The 18,735-nt window shown below is 42.4% G+C and overlaps 1 protein-coding gene across 1 annotated transcript in view; it reads left to right on the top strand.

Annotated features, from left to right (window-relative positions):
* Window positions 1-18,041, top strand: part of BEND5 (BEN domain containing 5) — a 1,596,389-nt gene extending 1,578,348 nt beyond the window's left edge. Inside the window, exons 13-14 of the mRNA XM_061632932.1 lie at window positions 2,064-2,160; window positions 16,804-18,041. Coding sequence (XP_061488916.1) covers window positions 2,064-2,160; window positions 16,804-16,924 — 218 coding nt within the window. The 3' untranslated portion in view covers window positions 16,925-18,041. The remainder of the gene's footprint in view (window positions 1-2,063; window positions 2,161-16,803) is intronic.
* Window positions 18,042-18,735: the final 694 nt, after the last annotated feature.

Genomic DNA, 18,735 nt, shown 5'->3' with positions numbered 1-18,735 from the left:
AATTTTAAATGTAAGCTCTATTATCTCCAAGAATGTGAAGTCTTGTTCTCACAAAGGGCAAATGAGATGGTAAATCTGGTCTGCACCACTTACAAACGTGCAGGTGGGGACTCATATGATTGAATCCTTCCCAGTAGGTGGTGGGGAAAACCCTGCTCATAGAAAACTATGTTGGGGGAGGCTTATAGTAGCCTTCTCTCTGATATGCTAGTTTTCTGTGTGTAATGAATTTTATTTCCATTATGTGATTCTCCCACCTGCAGTCTGAAGTAGTGTATGGGCTCCGTCTATGCAATAATCTGATTTGCCATTGGATTAATTATTATTTCTGATATTCTCCATCCTTGCAGAGAGAACTTTGAAGTAGCAACTCTCTGTGCCTAGTTTTCAATTCATTCTTCTCTTTTCCAATTCGTTTTTTTAAATGCACTTTGAAATCTCGATAGTGTGAGTGATACTTTTATTGATCTACTTTCTATGTGAGCTCTTCAAATGTGTATTTTCTTTCACTGTTGTCAGTGAAGTGTTGATTGTAACTGACAGACAGAAAGCAGCAGGGGGAATGAGGTGTTGTTTGTAAGCAGCAGGGGGGAAACACTGACTTGTTTATCTGCCTTAATCTGCTCTGCAATGCATTTGAAAAGAAATGTAAACAGGCAATAATTACAGAGTTCAGAAAAAAGACTGATACCAGTGGAGTGTCATGAATAAATAGTGATTATAATATTGATAATTATATGCAAAGCAAAAAAAATCAGAGATAGGAAAAATGAAAAGATATCGGGGGGAAAGGAATTGGATCACTAATGACCACTAGGGGACCACATTTAAAAACAAAATGTAAAAAAAGAGAGGATTCCATCCTTAGTCTAAAGCAATATAGTCGAGACCCAGATTTACCCCCTTATCTGCTGTGTATGAGAAATAACCTGCTTCTAGCTGAAAGCTTACACATTCTTGTCAATAAAAGTTGATCCTGCATTTAAAAAAAGATATCTCCACTGCTTTCTCCCTCCGCTCTGGTTGAATAGTAATCCTGTGTAGGCTTCAAGGTCATTTCTACAATTAGATTGTAGCTCATTTACAAATCTCTTAGATTAGTTTCTCCATATAATACTTTCAGCTTTCAGCTACAAAGCTAAGACTGTAGATGATTTCACATTAGTCATTTTCTCTATTTAGAAAAAAAATAATGAGCAGGGATTTTTTTCCCCATAGAACGTGAACTTTGCATCTTAAATACATTTGTTTTGATATCCCTAATGTGAATAGGTGGGTAATAATAAAAGCTTCATTTAGAAGTTGGCTTCTTTTTGAAAGATGCCTGGAAATCCTCAAATGTTCTACTTCTGGAATTTCCCACTAGTGGAATTGCATCAGGTAATTACTGATATCAACATTTATACAAAACACAAATAGACTGAGTTTCTAAATTGACAAAAAGCCAATACTATAATGTCTGTATGCACAAAATGGAAGTACACACAAAATCACCAGTGTTTGCCTGCGCATTGTGAAAAGCAGATAGTGGTAAAGTAAATGGAAATATCTTTGCATGCCTTTTACTTGAAATTACTTTCTAAAAAAAAATTTATTTTATTTATTTATTTTATGTTTTTATAAATCACTGTTCATCCAGAAATGGGTTTCAAGGTGAAAATGACTTTCTCACCCTTCAAATTTTCAATATCTGTCCTCTTACTACTAATCCAGAAATCTGACTACTCCTTCATCAAGTGTGAGACTCAAGGGTCAGTACATTGCCTTTCAGAAGTTGAAAATCCCCTGTGGAGTGGCCAAGTCACATGAGTGTTTGTGAGGTAAATCAAGCAGGAGTCTCCTTTAGAATTTTAGCATATTACATGTATACATATTATCTATCTGTGTGAATAAAAATGATGCTTGATGACAGTTGTATATCTGCTGATAAATATTAAGGTCAGATCTGTTGCAGTGTTAATCTGAAATTGCTTACACGTCGTATCACTGTAATTTACCTTTATAGTTGGTTTGGCTTTTTAAAATTGTTTAAAAAAACAATTCTCCTTATTAAACACTCTCAGATATGAAACTAGGAAGGAATGTGGCCAGAACATTTTTGGATTACTATAGGCTAAACACCATTACAGAGAGACCATTGGGACCCATCTCAAGTACATGGTAGGTTTTTAAAAGCCTCTGGCTCTTTACCTTGTTTTCATACTTCCCCTAAAAAATCCTAAAAAACCTCCAAAGATCCAAACACCCACTTCAGTTGTGGCTCCCCATCTGTGGAATGCACTCCACAGCGAGGTCTACTTGGCACTTTTGTTGTTATCTTTTTGGTGCCAGGTAAAGACTTACCTTTTCACCAGGCTAAGATGATATGCTGCTCTCTCTCTCTCTCTCTCTCTCTCTCTCTCTCTCTCAAACTCAGAGGAAGGCAATGGTAAATCACCTCTTATAATGAAAACCCTATGAACAGAGTATCCAAAATGCAACATGAGATAGGGCTAGAAGATGAGACCCCCAGGTCAGATGGCACTCAGTGAGCTACTGGGGAAGAACAATGGACAAGTACGAGTAGTGCTGTGAGTAATGATGCTGCTGGCTCCAAGCCAAAGGGAAGCCCAGAGGCTGATGCACACAGATGCGAAAGGAGAGTCCAGAATTGTACGGTGTGCACAATAGGAAATATGAGAAGCATGAACCAGGGAAAGTTAGAAATTGTCAAGCAAGAAATGGAACACATCAATATTATAATACTTGGCATGAGTAAATTAATAAGGACAGGAATGGGACATTTTCAATCAGACAACTACAAAATATTTTATGCAGAAAATGTGAAATTAAGAAGGAACAGGGTTGCTTTAATAGTGAGAAGTCATGTAGCAAAAGTAATTAGGAGCTATAACGCAAGGTCTGAGCGAGTCATATCATAGTATCATAGAATTATAGAGTTGGAAGGGGCCTATAAGGCCATCAAGTCCAACCCCCTGCTCAATGCAGGAATCCAAATCAAAGCATTCCTGACAGATGGCTGTCCAGCTGCCTCTTGAATGCCTCCAGTGTTGGAGAGCCCACTACCTCTCTAGGTAATTGGTTCCATTGTCGTATGGGTCTAACGGTTAGGAAGCTTTTCCTGATGTCCAGTTGAAATCTGGTTTCCTGCCAGATTATCAATGAGATTAAATGGGAAACCTATTAATATAACCATAATAGAAGTCTACATTCCAACGGCAAATGCAGAAGAAGAGGAATTGGAGAGATTTTATGCAGAAGTACAGGAAGAAATTGATCACACACTAAAACAAGATGTTCTGATAATCATGGGGGACTGGAATGCAAATGTAGGGAACAGAGAAGAACTAGGAATTGTGCGGAAATGGGGCTTAGGAGATAGAAATGAAGCAGGAGAAAGACATTGAATTTTGTGAAGCCAGTAATTTGTTTCATGCGAACACATTTTTTTTTAACAACTGAAAAGACAACTATACATGTGAACATCACCAAATGGTCAATGTAGGAATCAAATTGATTATATAATTGGTAGCAGAAGATGGAGAAGTTCCATACTTTCTGCAAAAACAAGACCAGGAGTAGACTACGGTACAGATCGTGAACTGGTCATATCAAAAATCAGAGTAAAGCTAAAGAAGAACAAAGCAATCACAATGCCAAAATACAATTTAAATAACATCCCTAAAGAATATAAAGATCAAATAAGGAACAGATTTGAGGCTTTAAACTTAGTTGATAGAGAACCAGAAGAACTATGGATTGAAGTCAGAGACATTATCAGGGAAGAATGCAAAAAGACAACACCTCTAACTAAAAAGAAAGACCTCAATGGATGACTGACAAAACTCTTCAAATGGTTAAAGAAGGAAAGCAAAATCAAAAGGAGATAGAAACATGGTCAGAATGCTAAAGAAATACGGAAAACTAAACAATGGCCCACAGACTAGAAGCGTTTAATATGTATCCCAATTCCAAAGAAAGGGGATCCCGGGAAATGCAGTAATTATCCAACTATTGCCTTAATATCCCATGCAAGTAAAGTAATGCTCAAGATTCTACAACAAAGGCTCTTACCATATATGGAGTGAGAAATGCCAGATGTCCAAGCTGGATTTAGAAAAGAAAGAGGTACCAGAGATCATATCGCAACCATACGTTGGATAATGGAACGGAACAAGGAATTTCAGAAGAAAATCACCCTGTGCTTTATAGATTACAGCAAAGCCTTTGATTGTGTAGATCAGCCTTTCCCAACCAGTGTGCCTCCAGATGTTGTTGGACCACAACTCCCATCAGCCTCAGCCAGCATTGCCAACGGTCAGGAAAGATGGGAATTGTGGTCCAACAACATCTGGAGGCACACTGGTTGGGAAAGGCTGGTGTAGATCATGAAAACCTATGGAATGCTTTAAAAGAAATGGGGGTGCCACACCATCTGATTGTGGAGAAACCAATTGGTTCCCAATTGGAAAGGGTGTGAGACAGGTGTATTTTATCATCATACATGTTTAATCTATATGAACATATCATACGGAAAGCAGGATTGGACCAAGATGAAGGAGGTGTGAAAATTGGAGGGAAAATTAAAAATATAAATTTAAGATATGCAGACGATACCATACTACTAGCAGAAACCAGTAATGAATTGAAATGAATGCTGTTGAAAGTTAAAGAGGAAAGCACAAAAGCAGGACTACAACTGAATGTCAAGAAGACTAAAGTAATGACAACAGCAGATTTGTGTAACATTAAAGTTGACAATGAGGACATTGAACTTGTCAAGGATTATCAATAGTTTGACACAGTCATTAACCAAAATAGAGACAATAGTCAAGAAATTAGAAGAAAGCTAGTACTGGGGAGGGCAGCTATGAGAGAACTAGAAAAGGTTCTCAAATGGAAAGATGTATCACTGAACACTAAAGTCACGATTGTTCAGACTGTGGTATTCCCGATCTGTATGTATGGATGTGAAAGTTAGACAGTGAAAATAGTGGATAAGAGAAAATCAACTCATTTGAAATGTGGTGTTGGAGGAGACATGGTTTGTGCATACCATGGACTGTGAAAAAGACAAATAATTGGGTGTTACAACAAATTAAACCAGATCTATCGTTAGAAGCTAAAATGATGAATCTGAGGTTATCATACTTTGGAGACATAATGAGAAGACAGCAGGAAGAGAGAAAAGGGAAAGGAGAGAACAAAGAATGACCCTGCCCACTGATGGCTTTCGCCTTGCCCAGATTTGGAATGTGGCTTCTTACAGAAAAAAAAGGTTGCCCACTCCTGCACTAGGCATATTAAAGAGCAATAGCTGATGAGGATTATGAATTTCTAATTAAATAACATAGGCCCCAGGGCATTTCTCTCTTTAAGCCCTTACGCACAAGGAAAAACACCATTCATATAAACCAATCCCAGTCCAGTGATTCTCTGTGAACCGCCCATTGATCTAAGAGCATATTCAATCAGCAGTGAGGTTCCTATACTTAAGGGGTGGAGAACCTGTAGCCCTCCAGATGTTGCTAGATTAAAGTTCCCGTTATCCCTGACCATGCTGGCTGGGGCTGATGGGAGTTGGAGCCCAACAACTTCTGGAGGGTCACACAGGTTTCCCACCACTGCTGTAAAACTAGTCTGTGTAGTTCCCTGTTGAAAAGCTGGTACAATTTCCTCTTGAAATTCCTGTTTTCAGTGACAAAGGCACAATCCAAGCTGGTCTCTTGTCAGTCATGTAGACAAAGAAGAATGAGACTACCTTACTAAAACTAAGTAGGTCTGGATCTGGTCAGTGCCTGCATGGGAGACCATCTGGAAACCCCATGAACATGAACCCCATGAACTTTGAATTCCATGATGGAAGAAAGGCAAGATATAAATATACATATAAAAATGTTTTTGTTACAATTTATACCCTGCCTTTCTGTAAGCTTACATCCAAGGCAGCTTGCCATAAAACTATGAAGCACTTAACATGTACAAAAATAGCTCATCCAAGAAAAAAAACTGCAACAGATAAAAGCAGTGACGTAAGGCCACAATTACTTACAAGTTTGCCAGAATAACATGGTCTTGACTGACTACCTAAAAGAGGTCAGTGATGGAACAGACATACCTCCCTTGCAGGACTGTTCCACAGTCTGGGCACCAGAAACAAAAAGACCTTGTCTCTTGTACACACTCACCACATCTCCAATGGCAGCAGATCATGCAGAAGGAGTTCTACCATTGAGAAGAATTCTCAGGCAAACTGATATGGAAGGAGGTGGTTCCTGAGGCTATTGAGACAACACTGTCTAAGTGGGGAAAGTGGGTACAAAGCAATTTTATTGAAACTGAAACTTTTTGCATTCACGTTCCAATTAGGAATGCACTACTATAGCTTCAGTGTTGCTGTACATCAGATGTTGCCAACCCATTGCCCATGGGCACCATGGCACTTGTGAAGGCCTTTAGTAGTGCCCCCAGTAGGTAGCCCAGAATGTGAGCTTTCATTTTTAAAGAAGTCTCTACTCCTTCTAGAAGGAAAGTTATGGAACAAAACATGCAGGTACACTCCTAAGGGACTTATGTGAAATGATCCGGCCTGGCTGCTCCTGCCTATCAATGTTATTAGCCAATGAGTGAAGTCAGAGCTGTGATTGATAAGCAAGTTGTTTGAACATCAGGCAACTTGGATCCCTGAGGTCCTAAAGAGCTGCTGTTTTCCCTGCTCTCTTAGTGCACTTTTCCTGCTTCTGTTTTGTTTTGTTCAGTCATTGGAATCTTTATAGTTTACCCTTCCTTTTCCCTTAGCAACCAGGATGCATTTTTCCTGTGCTGGGGTCGCCTGAGATAATGTAGTGCCTAGAAGTTATTGTCTGCAAATACTACTACACAATAAGTGTGGGTGAATGCTAAAGAAGCCCCCTTCTCCCCAAAAGGCAAATGTGAAAACTTTGCAAAGAGGCTTAAGCATGTTGCCTGCTTTGCAAGAGCTAAAGACCAGGGATTCATTAAGAGTTCACTGTATAGTTAACAATGGTATACACGTCTATTGAGAAGTAAGTCTCTTTGTGTTTAATGGGGCTTACTTCCATGTAAGTGGGTACAGGAAGGCAGCCTAGGCTTCGGTTTAGGGTTGGCATTGAGAAAAAACAGCTTCTTATGCCTTTAACAGCCATACGGCAGGCAGAAATTAAATAGACCAAGTTTTTTCTAGTATGGACATACAATTATGGAAAAACTTCTAATTTTGTGTTATGCCACGCCCCTATGGTAGCTATTTTGTGACTGGTTCCCTCAGCACTCTCTCAAAATTTGAAATGTGCTCTCTGGTCCAAATATTTTGGCAACCCCTGCTGTACATGGGTTGCCATATTTTGTGCCTGCCCACTGGTCTACCCATATAGGGATGTCACCAGTCCAAGGAGGAACCTATGGATTTTCTAGAGAAATCCAAACAATGGAATGTCATCATTTTCACCATGTTGCACTTGATCTTTATTTTTTCTTCTTGATCACAGTGGTGCTACTTGCTAACTTGTCTTTCACAGAACCTCCACCCAGGCTGTGACACTTTTGCACCTCTTACTTAGAACCACCTCCCTGCCCATAGTGATCACAGAAGCTTGTGAAGCAGCAGAATCTGAGAAAACAAAAGACACTTATCTGAGATGCACATTCTTTGATGTGCTTATATTACATGCACCTGGTAGTCCATCCATGTGTAGGCAGCTATTACAAAAACAGTTAGCAAATCAGACTCTAAACAGATATAATTCCCAAATCATTCAGTGATTACATCAGATTTATTTCTTACAATAGAATCAGTGAGATAAGATCAGAGCAAGTCCCTCTTTCTAGCACATTGCTTATAGAACAGCCTGGTCTTGGCAAATCTTTGAGCCATAGCACCATGCCTGTGCTGTTAAGACACCACAGCAGGTAGAGAGATAGCCTGCCTTGAAATGCTTCAGTTAATTGGAAAACAGACTTTCTAAACCATTTAGTAAATCCAATTTAATTAAATGTCATTGCAGACTCAGAGTATTTTCATAAAATACACATTATTTCACTTCTGATTATAAGAAAGTGACTCTGGTTTTAAGATTTACATTTCAGTATCATAAGATGCCACATATTTTTTAACTCTTCCTGTAAGGTACAAAGGGAGAATTCTTTTCCTTGAGTGTCATGATTTTGCCCTTTTGCCCCTAGTCAGTATGAAACAATACCAGTGTATGAGATCAAGGGAAGTATTTGGGTTTTGGGGGAACCTTCCATAACCTGCTAAAATCTAAAACCAACCCCCAGAATTACAAGTGCTATGTCCTGTGGAAAATGTTTGCACATTCCTCTAGTATCCTTAACATTCCTCCCAGCACCCTTAACAATCTACAGTCCCCAGGATTCTTTGGGAGAAGTAATGTGCTTTTAAATGTATGGTGTTTATGGACCAGTGGTATAACTGACAATGAGACACAATCCTACATTCTATCTCCATAGTTGTGGAACTACTTCTAGCATCTTTTATACAATGTGGTAAAAGGTGAGTGCTTACTTGGTTTACTACACAAGTGCTCATGTAGGCCTTCAGAAACAGAAAAAGTGCAAGGTTTCCTCTTCATGATCTCAGCCCTCCAGAATAGATTTTCAGAGGCCTTTGGGACTGCAAGGATGGGGAGGCGGAATTAGCAGGTACTTCTTCATCTACATTAGCAGCTGCCTGCACTAGAACAACAGGAGGAGGACCAATGGGATCCTGCTCATAACCTCTGCTGTCTATCTCTATATTCATATACTGTCCATTAACATCCATTTGAAGGCCTATGTTGCAGTCCAGTAGGTCAGTGTAATTTTGGACAGGGGAGAGATGCTGGAATCCCAGACAACTTAAGTCTGATTTTGCAAAGTAGTAAATTGCATGAGGAATGGAATAGCTATTACAGTTTAAAGGCAAATTATATGTTTTGCCTCAGAAATTAATTTTTGTTTTCCTCCCTTGTCTATTGATAATTATAATCTGTCAGTTTTACTCCTACATGCGTCTGCACATTTTAAATGCAGGTCTCAATGCTTATAGCTGCTGCTAGAGGCAGAAAAATAAAACCCTTTCAGTTTTAAACTGTGACACATTTGCGTGGGCTCAGTGAAAGGGATCCATTTACAGAACTCAAGAGAGATTTGCATTGCTTGGACAGCCTCCAGCAGCGGGCTCACCAAAATACCCCATTACAACAATTACCTTGTCAAGGGCTTAGAAATCAAAATGCCGCTAGAACAATGCAGCCCCATATTTTGAGCACAAGCTGCATGGATGCAAACACAGCAAACACACAAAGTTAGACTGTACCTTTTGGCAGAACCATGAGAGAAATAAAAGCTGGAGGGCACTACATCTCAGGACAAGCATGACCTCTTTGTCATGACCATGCCTATTCTCTCTTTTGGCTGACAAGCATCTAAATTTCTGTTGTCTACCACACAAGTTAAAATCCCGGCTGTCTCAGTTTATCTGGGATAATCAAAGTGTTCTAATCCCTGCCTCAGGAAAAATTCACCCACCAATCAGCTTGATTTCAAAGAAGTACCTATGTTTTTTTCTTTTATTGTTGTTATTTATTAAATTTATATCCTACCCTTTATCCCAGAATGTTTTCTCCGCTACATTACCTGAAGCTGTAAGAACATATATTAAAGGAACAAACTTTTTAAAAAGTATATAAACTTTTGTATGCTTACTGTGTTTGTTTTATGCCATAAGGCTAATTGTGCTACCAAGAAGCATAATTATTGATCACACCACCTTGTTCTCACTGCAGAGAGCAAAGAAACTGGCATGAAACATTTACATACTGTTATGGATTTGGGGTTGAGATGGATGATTTCCATGAGTCCCCTTCCAGCCTGATTTGGAACCCTGCACCTGGGGGTGAGAAACCCGCTCTGCTGGTCAGATGAGTTCCCTTTGTTAGTCTAATAGAGTGACCAGGTGAGTTAATGGGCCTATCAAGTGCCCATTAACTGAGCCAAGGAGATCCTATTGTTATAGAAACTCTTCAGGACAGCCCCCTCCCCACTTTCTGAGGCCAAGGAAAGGCTTGTGTTTTGAGTTGAGTCTGAGGAAAGGCTGGGAGCTGGAGGCAGGCAGAGGGGCTGGCACTCTGCACCATGGCTTTAGAGGCCCTCCTATAAGCCTGATGGAAAATGCAAGATCTATTGGACTGCTGATGCTTTGAACCACTCCATCTTAAGTTCAGGTTGGAATATGTGTAAATAAATAAACCATATTTCATAAAGACATCACAGTCTCTGCTGACCTTCTTTCCAAGGAAACCAAACCCTGGGTAAGTGCAGGGACCCCTGGAGATCTCTCACCACTCGGAGATTGAGGTGGCGCGCAACAGTACAAATGCTGATACCCCACCCCACACACACATTCTTTATCTTTGTCCTTTATCTTAAGGCACATCTAGATGTGCCCACTTCAGCAGATGGACCTTGCATCAGGATGAAGTAGACTTAAGTCTTCAAGGTGCCAGAAGACCCTCAAGACTGATTTTTTGTCTCTCCAATCTACATTTTCCATGAAGGAAAATGCATGCAGGAGCAATTTTGTTCTGTGAGTGACTGCACCAAAATGATCCTCCGAAGGCACGTTTCAGTCCACTGTGTCCCAAGATTGCGACTGACTAAGACGCCCAGCCAGGAGCTTCGCTAGCTGATGAATAACAACGGATAATTATTCAGCAAATTATTCAACAAATATTGGTAAATTGATGAAGAACTTACCTTGTTGCTGGAGGTGGTCTGCAGCTGTGGATGGGGTGGTCCCTATGTTGGTTCGGGGTGGTCCGAACTGTGTGGAGCGTGGGCCTCGCTGCCTGGGTTGCAGCATGATTTTTCCATTCGGGGTTTCTCTGCTTGTTGATCCATCTGCCCGCTCCAGTCGCTGGTGGATGACGTGGCTCCGAGGGACCGTTCTGGGGCCAGCCAAGAGGCACCTCCCGTCGACTTTGGACTGTGTGGTCATCCCCTCCTTCCTGTGGTGTTGTGGGGAGTTGAGGGGTGCCAACTGGGGTTGCTTTTGCGCTTGCAGGGGGGGCCGCCGGATGGAGGAAGGTTCTTCTGCCTCGTCCTGTTTTCCTGTCCTCCGTTTTTCGCTTGTCCCCTGCAATTGTTGACAACCCGAGGTTCGAGGCGAGGACTCCTTTTTCTTCGTAGTGGATTTCCAATGGTGCTTTCGGCTGGCGTGGACTTGGATTTACGAGCTGTTTACGTTCGCTGCTGTGGTCTGCGAGCAGGAATTCCGGCTTGGCGCTTGTTTTGATGGAGACCAGCTGGGGCTACTCTTGACGGAGTGAGGGATAGCTGTGGCGATGCTGCTGGATCCATTTTGCCATCACCAAGGGCTTGTTAGTCACGGACTGGCTTTTGGCTGTTTTGTTTGTTGATTGTGAGTGTGTATGTGTGAGAGTTTGTGTGATGTATGGTGTATGCTGTAAGTGTGTGTGGTGATGTTTTATATTATGTGCCTGGGAGAGAGGAATCATAGTCAGGAGGAATTTGTGGGGGCCCCAATAGGCGTAGTGACGGGTAGAGGGAGATATCACATTGTGTGGAAGACAGGCCAGGTGAGGGGAACACGGCCCAGGCAATTGACGGCTTTCCCGTGTTCCGGTCCTCCACACATCCACAGGTATGCGGGATGTCCTATCAGCCAGCTCTCTGATCTCCGGATGCTGCTTTTTAATGCCAGATCGGTACATAATAAGACCGCCCTCATCCATGATTTAATTGTGGATGAGGCAGCCGATCTGGCATGCATAACTGAGACCTGGGTGGGTGAGCAGGGAGGAGTTGGTCTTTCTCAGCTGTGCCCACCAGGATACTCAGTACAGCATCACGGTAGATCTGAGGGCCAGGGAGGGGGGGTTGCTGTGGTCTATAGGAGTTCTATCCCCCTCTTCAAGCACCATGTCCATGTAACTACTGGCCTTGAGTGTTTGCACCTTGAGCTGGGCCAGAGGAACAGATTGGGGATCCTGTTAGTGTACCGCCCACCCCGCTGCCTAACAGACTCCCTGACTGAGCTGACGGAGGTGGTCTCGGAGGTTTTGTTGAGATCTCCTAGACTATTGGTACTGGGCGATGTCAACATTCATGCCGAGGCCATCTTATCTGGGGCGGCTCAGGACTTCATGGTCTCCATGACGACCATGGGGCTGTCCCAATACACCACCGGCCCAACTCATGTGGCAGGTCACACTCTGGACCTGATTTTTGCTACGGGACATGATGATAGTGATCTGTATATAGGGAGCCTTACATCAGCTCCTTTGTCATGGACAGATCACTGCTTATTGAGGTTTAGACTCGCGACGACTTTCCCCCTCTGCAAGGGTGGGGGACCTATTAAGATGGTCTGCCCCCAGAGACTGCTGGATCCTGATGGTTTTCAAAAAGCTCTGGGGAGTTTTCTGGCTGATAAGGTTGGCGCTCATGTCGACACCCTGGTCGATCTGTGGAATGCGGAAATGACCCGGGCAGCTGACATGATCGCTCCTGTGCGCCCTCTCCTTTGTAGAGCTCATACAGCTCCATGGTATACTCCAGAGCTGAGGGCAATGAAACAGTATAGGAGACGGCTTGAGTGCAGATGGAGACGGACTCCTGACGAATGCAACTTTGCACTGGTGAGTGCTTATAATAAGACGTATTTTGGGGCAGTGCAGGCAGCAAAGAAACAACATATCACTGCCTCTATTCAATCTTCTATTTCCCGTCCAGCAGAGCTTTTTCAAACTGTCAAAGGGCTCTTACATTCTGGCCCTAAGGACGTGATTGAATCTTCTAAAGCTCGCTGTGACGAATTTGCCAATCACTTCCAGAATAAAATCTCTTGCATCCATCAGGACTTAGACTCCAATGTTATAGCAGTGGAATCAAATGAGGTCTCCGGAGCACAGTCTGGTCATATTTTATTGGATGAGTTTCAATTGGTGCAGCTTGAGGACGTTGACAAGGTGCTTGGACAGGTGCGTGCAACCACTTCTGTGTTAGATCCTTCCCCCTCTTGGCTAATAAAAGCTAGCAGGGATGGCACTGCCGGCTGGGCCAGGGAAGTGATTAATGCCTCACTATGTGAGGGAGTGGTCCCGAACTGCCTTAAGGCGGTGGTGGTGAGACCACTTTTGAAGAAATCTTCCATGGACCCATATAATTTGAATAACTATAGGCCGGTAGCAAATGTGCCATTCCTGGGCAAGGTTCTGGAAAGGGTGGTTGCACCCCAGCTACAGGCACTCTTGGATGAGACCGATTATCTGGATCCATTTCAATCGGGTTTCAGGCCCGGTTTTGGCACGGAGACGGCCTTGGTCGCCCTGTCTGATGACCTATGTCGGGAGAAAGACAGAGGGAGTGTAACCCTGTTGATTCTCCTTGATCTCTCAGCGGCTTTTGATACCATCGACCATGGCATCCTTCTGGGGAGGCTTGCGGAGTTGGGAGTTGGAGGCACTGCTTGGCAGTGGTTCTACTCCTATCTGGCAGGTCGTCTCCAGAAAGTAGTGCTTGGGGAGCACTACTCGATACCCTGGGCGCTCCAATATGGAGTTCCGCAGGGATCAGTTCTGTCCCCCATGCTCTTTAACATCTATATGAAGCCGCTGGGTGCTGTCATCAGGAGTTTTTGGAGTGCGTTCTCATCAGTACGCTGATGATACGCAGCTCTACTTCTCCTTTTCATCCTCTTCAGGTGAGGCCGTCAAGGTGCTAAACCGATGCTTGGCCGCGATAATGGACTGGATGAGAGCGAACAAATTGAAGCTCAATCCAGACAAGACTGAGATGCTGTTAGTAAATGGATCCCCTGACCAGATGGATGTTCGACCTGTTCTGGATGAGGTTACACTCCCCCTGAAGGAGCAGGTGCGCAGCTTGGGAGTCCTTTCAGACCCGTCCTTGTCACTTGAGGCGCAGGTGGCCTCAGTGGCATGGAGTGCTTTTTGCCAACTTAGGCTGGTAGCCCAGCTATGCCCATATTTATTTTATTTAATTTTTATTTAATTAATTTATATACCTTTGTCGGGAGAAAGACAGAGGGAGTGTAACCCTGTTGATTCTCCTTGATCTCTCAGCGGCTTTTGATATATATCTGGACAGGGAACATCTTGCTTCAGTTGTTCATGCTCTGGTAACCTCGAAATTGGACTACTGCAATGCACTATACGTGGGGCTGCCCTTGAAGATGGTTCGGATATTGCAGCTTGTGCAGAATGCAGCGGCCAGATTGATAACTGGGACCAAGCGGTCGGAACATGTGACACCGATTCTGGCCCGCTTGCACTGGCTGCCTATATGTTTCCGGGCTCGATTCAAGGTGCTGGTTTTAACCTATAAAGCCTTACACGGCACGGGCCCACAATACCTGATGGAACATCTCTCCCGATATGAACCTACCCGTACACTGCGCTCAACATCGAAGGCCCTCCTCTGGGTGCCTACTCAGAAAGACGCCCGGAAGGCGATTACAAGAAAGAGGGCCTTCTCGGTAGCGGCCCCCTAACTATGGAACACCCTCCTGACGAGGTACGCCTACATTACTATCTTTTTGGCACCAGGTGAAAACCTTACCCAGGCGTTATAGTATTTTTAGTATTTTTAGTATTTTAATATTTTAGTATTTTGTATTTAATGTTGTAAAGATAGTTATATGTTCATCTTTTTCTAATTACTTTTTGACTTGTATTTAATGGGTTTAATTATGTTAATCTTAGTTTTTGTTGTATGTTTAAATTGTTGATTTGATGACCAGGTGGTTTTAAATTGAATGTAAAGTGTTTACATGATGTACACCGCCCAGAGAGCTTTGCTATGGGCGGTATAAAAATTGAATTAAATAAATAAATAAATAAATAAATAAATAAATTTGGACCTTTCAGAAATGTGCTTCCACCTGCCAGAAAATCAGTACCCTGTGATTTAATGACTAAGAGTTTCTGAACGCTTTGAATTTATTTTCAGTGCTTATAATTGGCCTTTCTGCTAGTGGGCTGCCTATCGCTAGCTGCCTTGCTACCTGATTTGTGTTTTTTGAAGCTTTAAACTTGGGGGACATTTCCAGAAACAAGAAACTTCCTGTGCTTAGTTAGTTGTGGATGCTGGCTGACCATCCTTTGTTAACGGATTCCTTGTTGATGGACAGGAATGACCAGCCGATATTTCCTCAATGGGGAGTCAGATCATTTAACAGAAGAATGTTAATATGCCTTGTTGGCTGGAGAACTCTTTGCCTTGCTTTTTGATACCCTTCAGCTAGCAGGAAAAGGCAGAGAGGGACATGGAGTGTTTTGCACTTTGAAGTTGGGTAGCAAAGAATGATGGAAAGCTGAGAGATTCTACATTAAAGGTGGGAAACTTTTTTTTAGCTTAAGGACAACATTGTCTTGTAGGCATCCTTTGGATGCCAGTTGCATGCCAGTAGTGGGCAAGGTTAGAGGCAAAAATGGGCTGAGCAAATGATGTGACTCTTACCTTTGTATAGTAGGCCACATTCCAGCCCCATGGAAGTCAGAGTTTTCCGTACCTACACAAATACACACATCCCTCTCCATCCTTCATCCAACCAAGGCATTATCACAGTTCAACAAGACATTCCAGTCAGACAAAAACACTCAAGGAGACACAGTTCAAGGCCAATGTGGGGTCTGAATATAAAGGCCTGTTTTCAGCAGCCCGTACCATCCCACCGCAGGCACTGTCCCACTGCAGACCCCCGCCTCCCCCTGTGTGTGTGCACATGCATGTGCATACATGCACTTAAATACACTCAGTTGTGCCACCTCACGCATCAGAGCGCATGCCTGCATCACCCAAGATGGTGGTGGGGTTTTGATTGATGGCAGGCATGGTTGCTACCATGTGAGGTGATGCGACTGGGCATATTTAAGCAGCCACTGGCTACACATGTGTGGGTGATGTCAGCTGGGAGAGTGGAGCTTGTGCTCCACAATCTGTGCCACCATCCAGTTGTGGCCCTCAACCTGATGCTGGCAGGAATCGCGGAGCAGGATCTCCACCGTCTCACTTGCAGGGGCCCTTGGCTAGTGGCAGCAGCCCTTGGCCAGCCACAGGTCCCTTAGCCAGTGCCTGACCTGGCCACCTGCTGATGCCGAGCCTGGTTTACAGTCCCCTAGACTTGAAGCTTCCTATGCCTGTTCTAGATGGAATTAACAGAAATGGGGGGGGGGCTTTGGGAGTACTACAGAAGTTGAAGTTGGGTTTTAGGGTTAGCAGCCTGTCTGCATCCTTTAGGACTGTCCATTTACTTCTAAGTTGCTCTGATTTTACATTTGTAAATTATTTATTTATTTATTACATTTATATACCGCCCCATAGCCAAAGCTCTCTGGGCAGTTTACAGCAATTAAAAACAATAAAAACAAATATACAAATTTTAAACACAAAAAACAATTTAAAAACACAATTTAAAAAATTTAATAAATAAAATAAATATTACAACGGCACCACGAATGTCCATGCTGTCTTGTCCAAAGGGAACTATAAGTGCTGTCCCTGGAACAAGAGCCAGTAGGAATTTATTTCTTCTTGTGTTTGTTCAATGAATATGCAGTCATGATGCCTGAATAGGGCTTGTTTTGAATTTTTGTCATCTTTAAAGGATTTTCCTGACTGCAACCAGTTTTGCTCTGAGATTCTGCGCAAGTATTTCCATAGGATTATCTTGCATGTGCAGCTCTGTCAATATTGAAATGTATTTTACCAATATATCTTGTTTTCTTCACCTTTTGGCAGGAAGGAAAAAGCAGCCTCCTATCGATGTGCCTACCAACGGGCCCAAGGGAATAACCAATCTGCCACTAAGCCAGAGAAGAGAACCCAGGCAACTCTTAAGGAACACACTCACTCATCATAAAGTGCTGAAGAGATATACCCTTCTGAGCAGCTGGAACAACGAAGCTGGAATGGCACTTTCAGGGTTTAAAATGGCTTATGTCACTCCTTCCAGCCAATCATATTTGTGAGAGGGAGAACAAATGTTGTTTTACTTGCAAATGTTACTGTTGATTTGGTTATTGGTTGATTAATTATAAGTCTTTTCCCTCAAAAGCAAATGAATGGATTATTTCTTGCCACATTAAAAGCAAGCAAAAACAAGTCTTTGCCCTATAACATTTTGAAGCATTGATCTAACTAAAGGAAGCTTTCCTTGATGTTTGATAATTTCTACACTTATTGGCCATATAAGTCATATGTCATTTGCAAGTGATGTATGTTAAAATGGTTAGTTTGCATGGATACATGTCATAGCAGTGCTCCCTCAGACACTGTGATATGCTATCTTTAATATCTAAAAATTGAGTGATATCCAGCGTTGTGTGGGCATCAGTAATGGCATTTCCCCTTCTTTTTCTCTTCCCTGAAGAGTCCTCCCAGTGACCACCCAAATCTGCTTTGGAGAGTCCCCCAACCCTCCCCCAAGCAGATTTGGGGAGCACATGGAAGGGATGTTGCAGGGGGAAGGAGAGGAAGTGAAGTCCTTTTGGGAAAAGGATGGGAAAGTCCTGTTGTACATACACTGAATGCCAGTGCATCCAAGCATCACATTTTGTGGCTCCTCGAGTCTATAAGCAGAGGAATGATTAGCACAGACAGCTTGATAATTAAAATGACCTCTTGCGAGTATGGTTTAAAAGGCAGCCAGAAGGAGTCCTGTGAATTAAATTACTGTTAGCCTATGACTATGTGTTTGAGTTTTGTAAAGTTGAATATTTTTCAAAGTTGGTTGATGGGGGGGGTGTCAGTTCAACATGCTATTTGAATCAACACTTGCAATGTTTGTTATTGCTTTCTAAATGGAGTTTGCTATGTTACTTACATTATGTTATGCCAGTCTTCACCAGTGTGGTGCCTTCCAGCTCTTTTGAATTCAAACAATTGTACTGGCTGGGGATTGTAGGAGTTGTGGTAAAAAAAACATCTAGAAGGTACCAGGTTGGGGAAAGCTGTTATATGTGAGACCACGTGAAACTTGGTGACTTGCTCTTACACTTAATAAAGATTTAAATTCATTTTGGACAGCATCCATGTTTCTTCATTGGTGAGTTCTCTTAATTAATTAATTTATTATTTAATTTGTATCCCACCCTTCCTCCCAGCAGGAGCCCAGGGCGGCAAACAAAGTGCTAAAAACACTTTAAAACATCATAAAAACAGATCTTAAAATACATTAAAACAAAACAGCATTAAAAACATTAATTTTTTTTTTCAAAAAACAACTTTTAAAAAGGGTATTAATACGAGTATTACTGCCACTTCCCTTTCTTCTGTTTGATTAAATGTATTCATTTTATGTATCACTTCATGTGAATAGAGTCCTGAAGCAATTTACAGAATAACCAACAACATATAATAAAAATCCATTAAATGAAACAAATATACTAAAGGCAATATTCCCCTAACTCGTTCATCAGTGCAAGGATTACCGCTAGCTCATCAGGACTTTCCTCCCTCTCTTCCTCCCATGTGTGCTCCATGCCCTCCCCAAATGTGCTCTGGAGGGTTGGAGGAGCCCCTAGAATAGATTTAGGGGGTGCCCCACAGGGGGAGGAGAGGGGGGAAGTCCTCTTGAGTTAGCGATAATCCTTGAGCAGACAGGACCCTGGCTTAGGGCCTGTTTACATGCCCCAAAAAACCTGCATCTGGTGCTTTTTGCAGATCCTTTTA

Source organism: Rhineura floridana, chromosome 6 (assembly GCF_030035675.1).
Source record: "Rhineura floridana isolate rRhiFlo1 chromosome 6, rRhiFlo1.hap2, whole genome shotgun sequence".
Taxonomy (NCBI): Eukaryota; Metazoa; Chordata; class Lepidosauria; order Squamata; family Rhineuridae; genus Rhineura; species Rhineura floridana.
The sequence above is the reverse complement of the archived record's forward strand: the minus strand, read 5'-3'. Positions and strand labels throughout refer to the sequence as shown.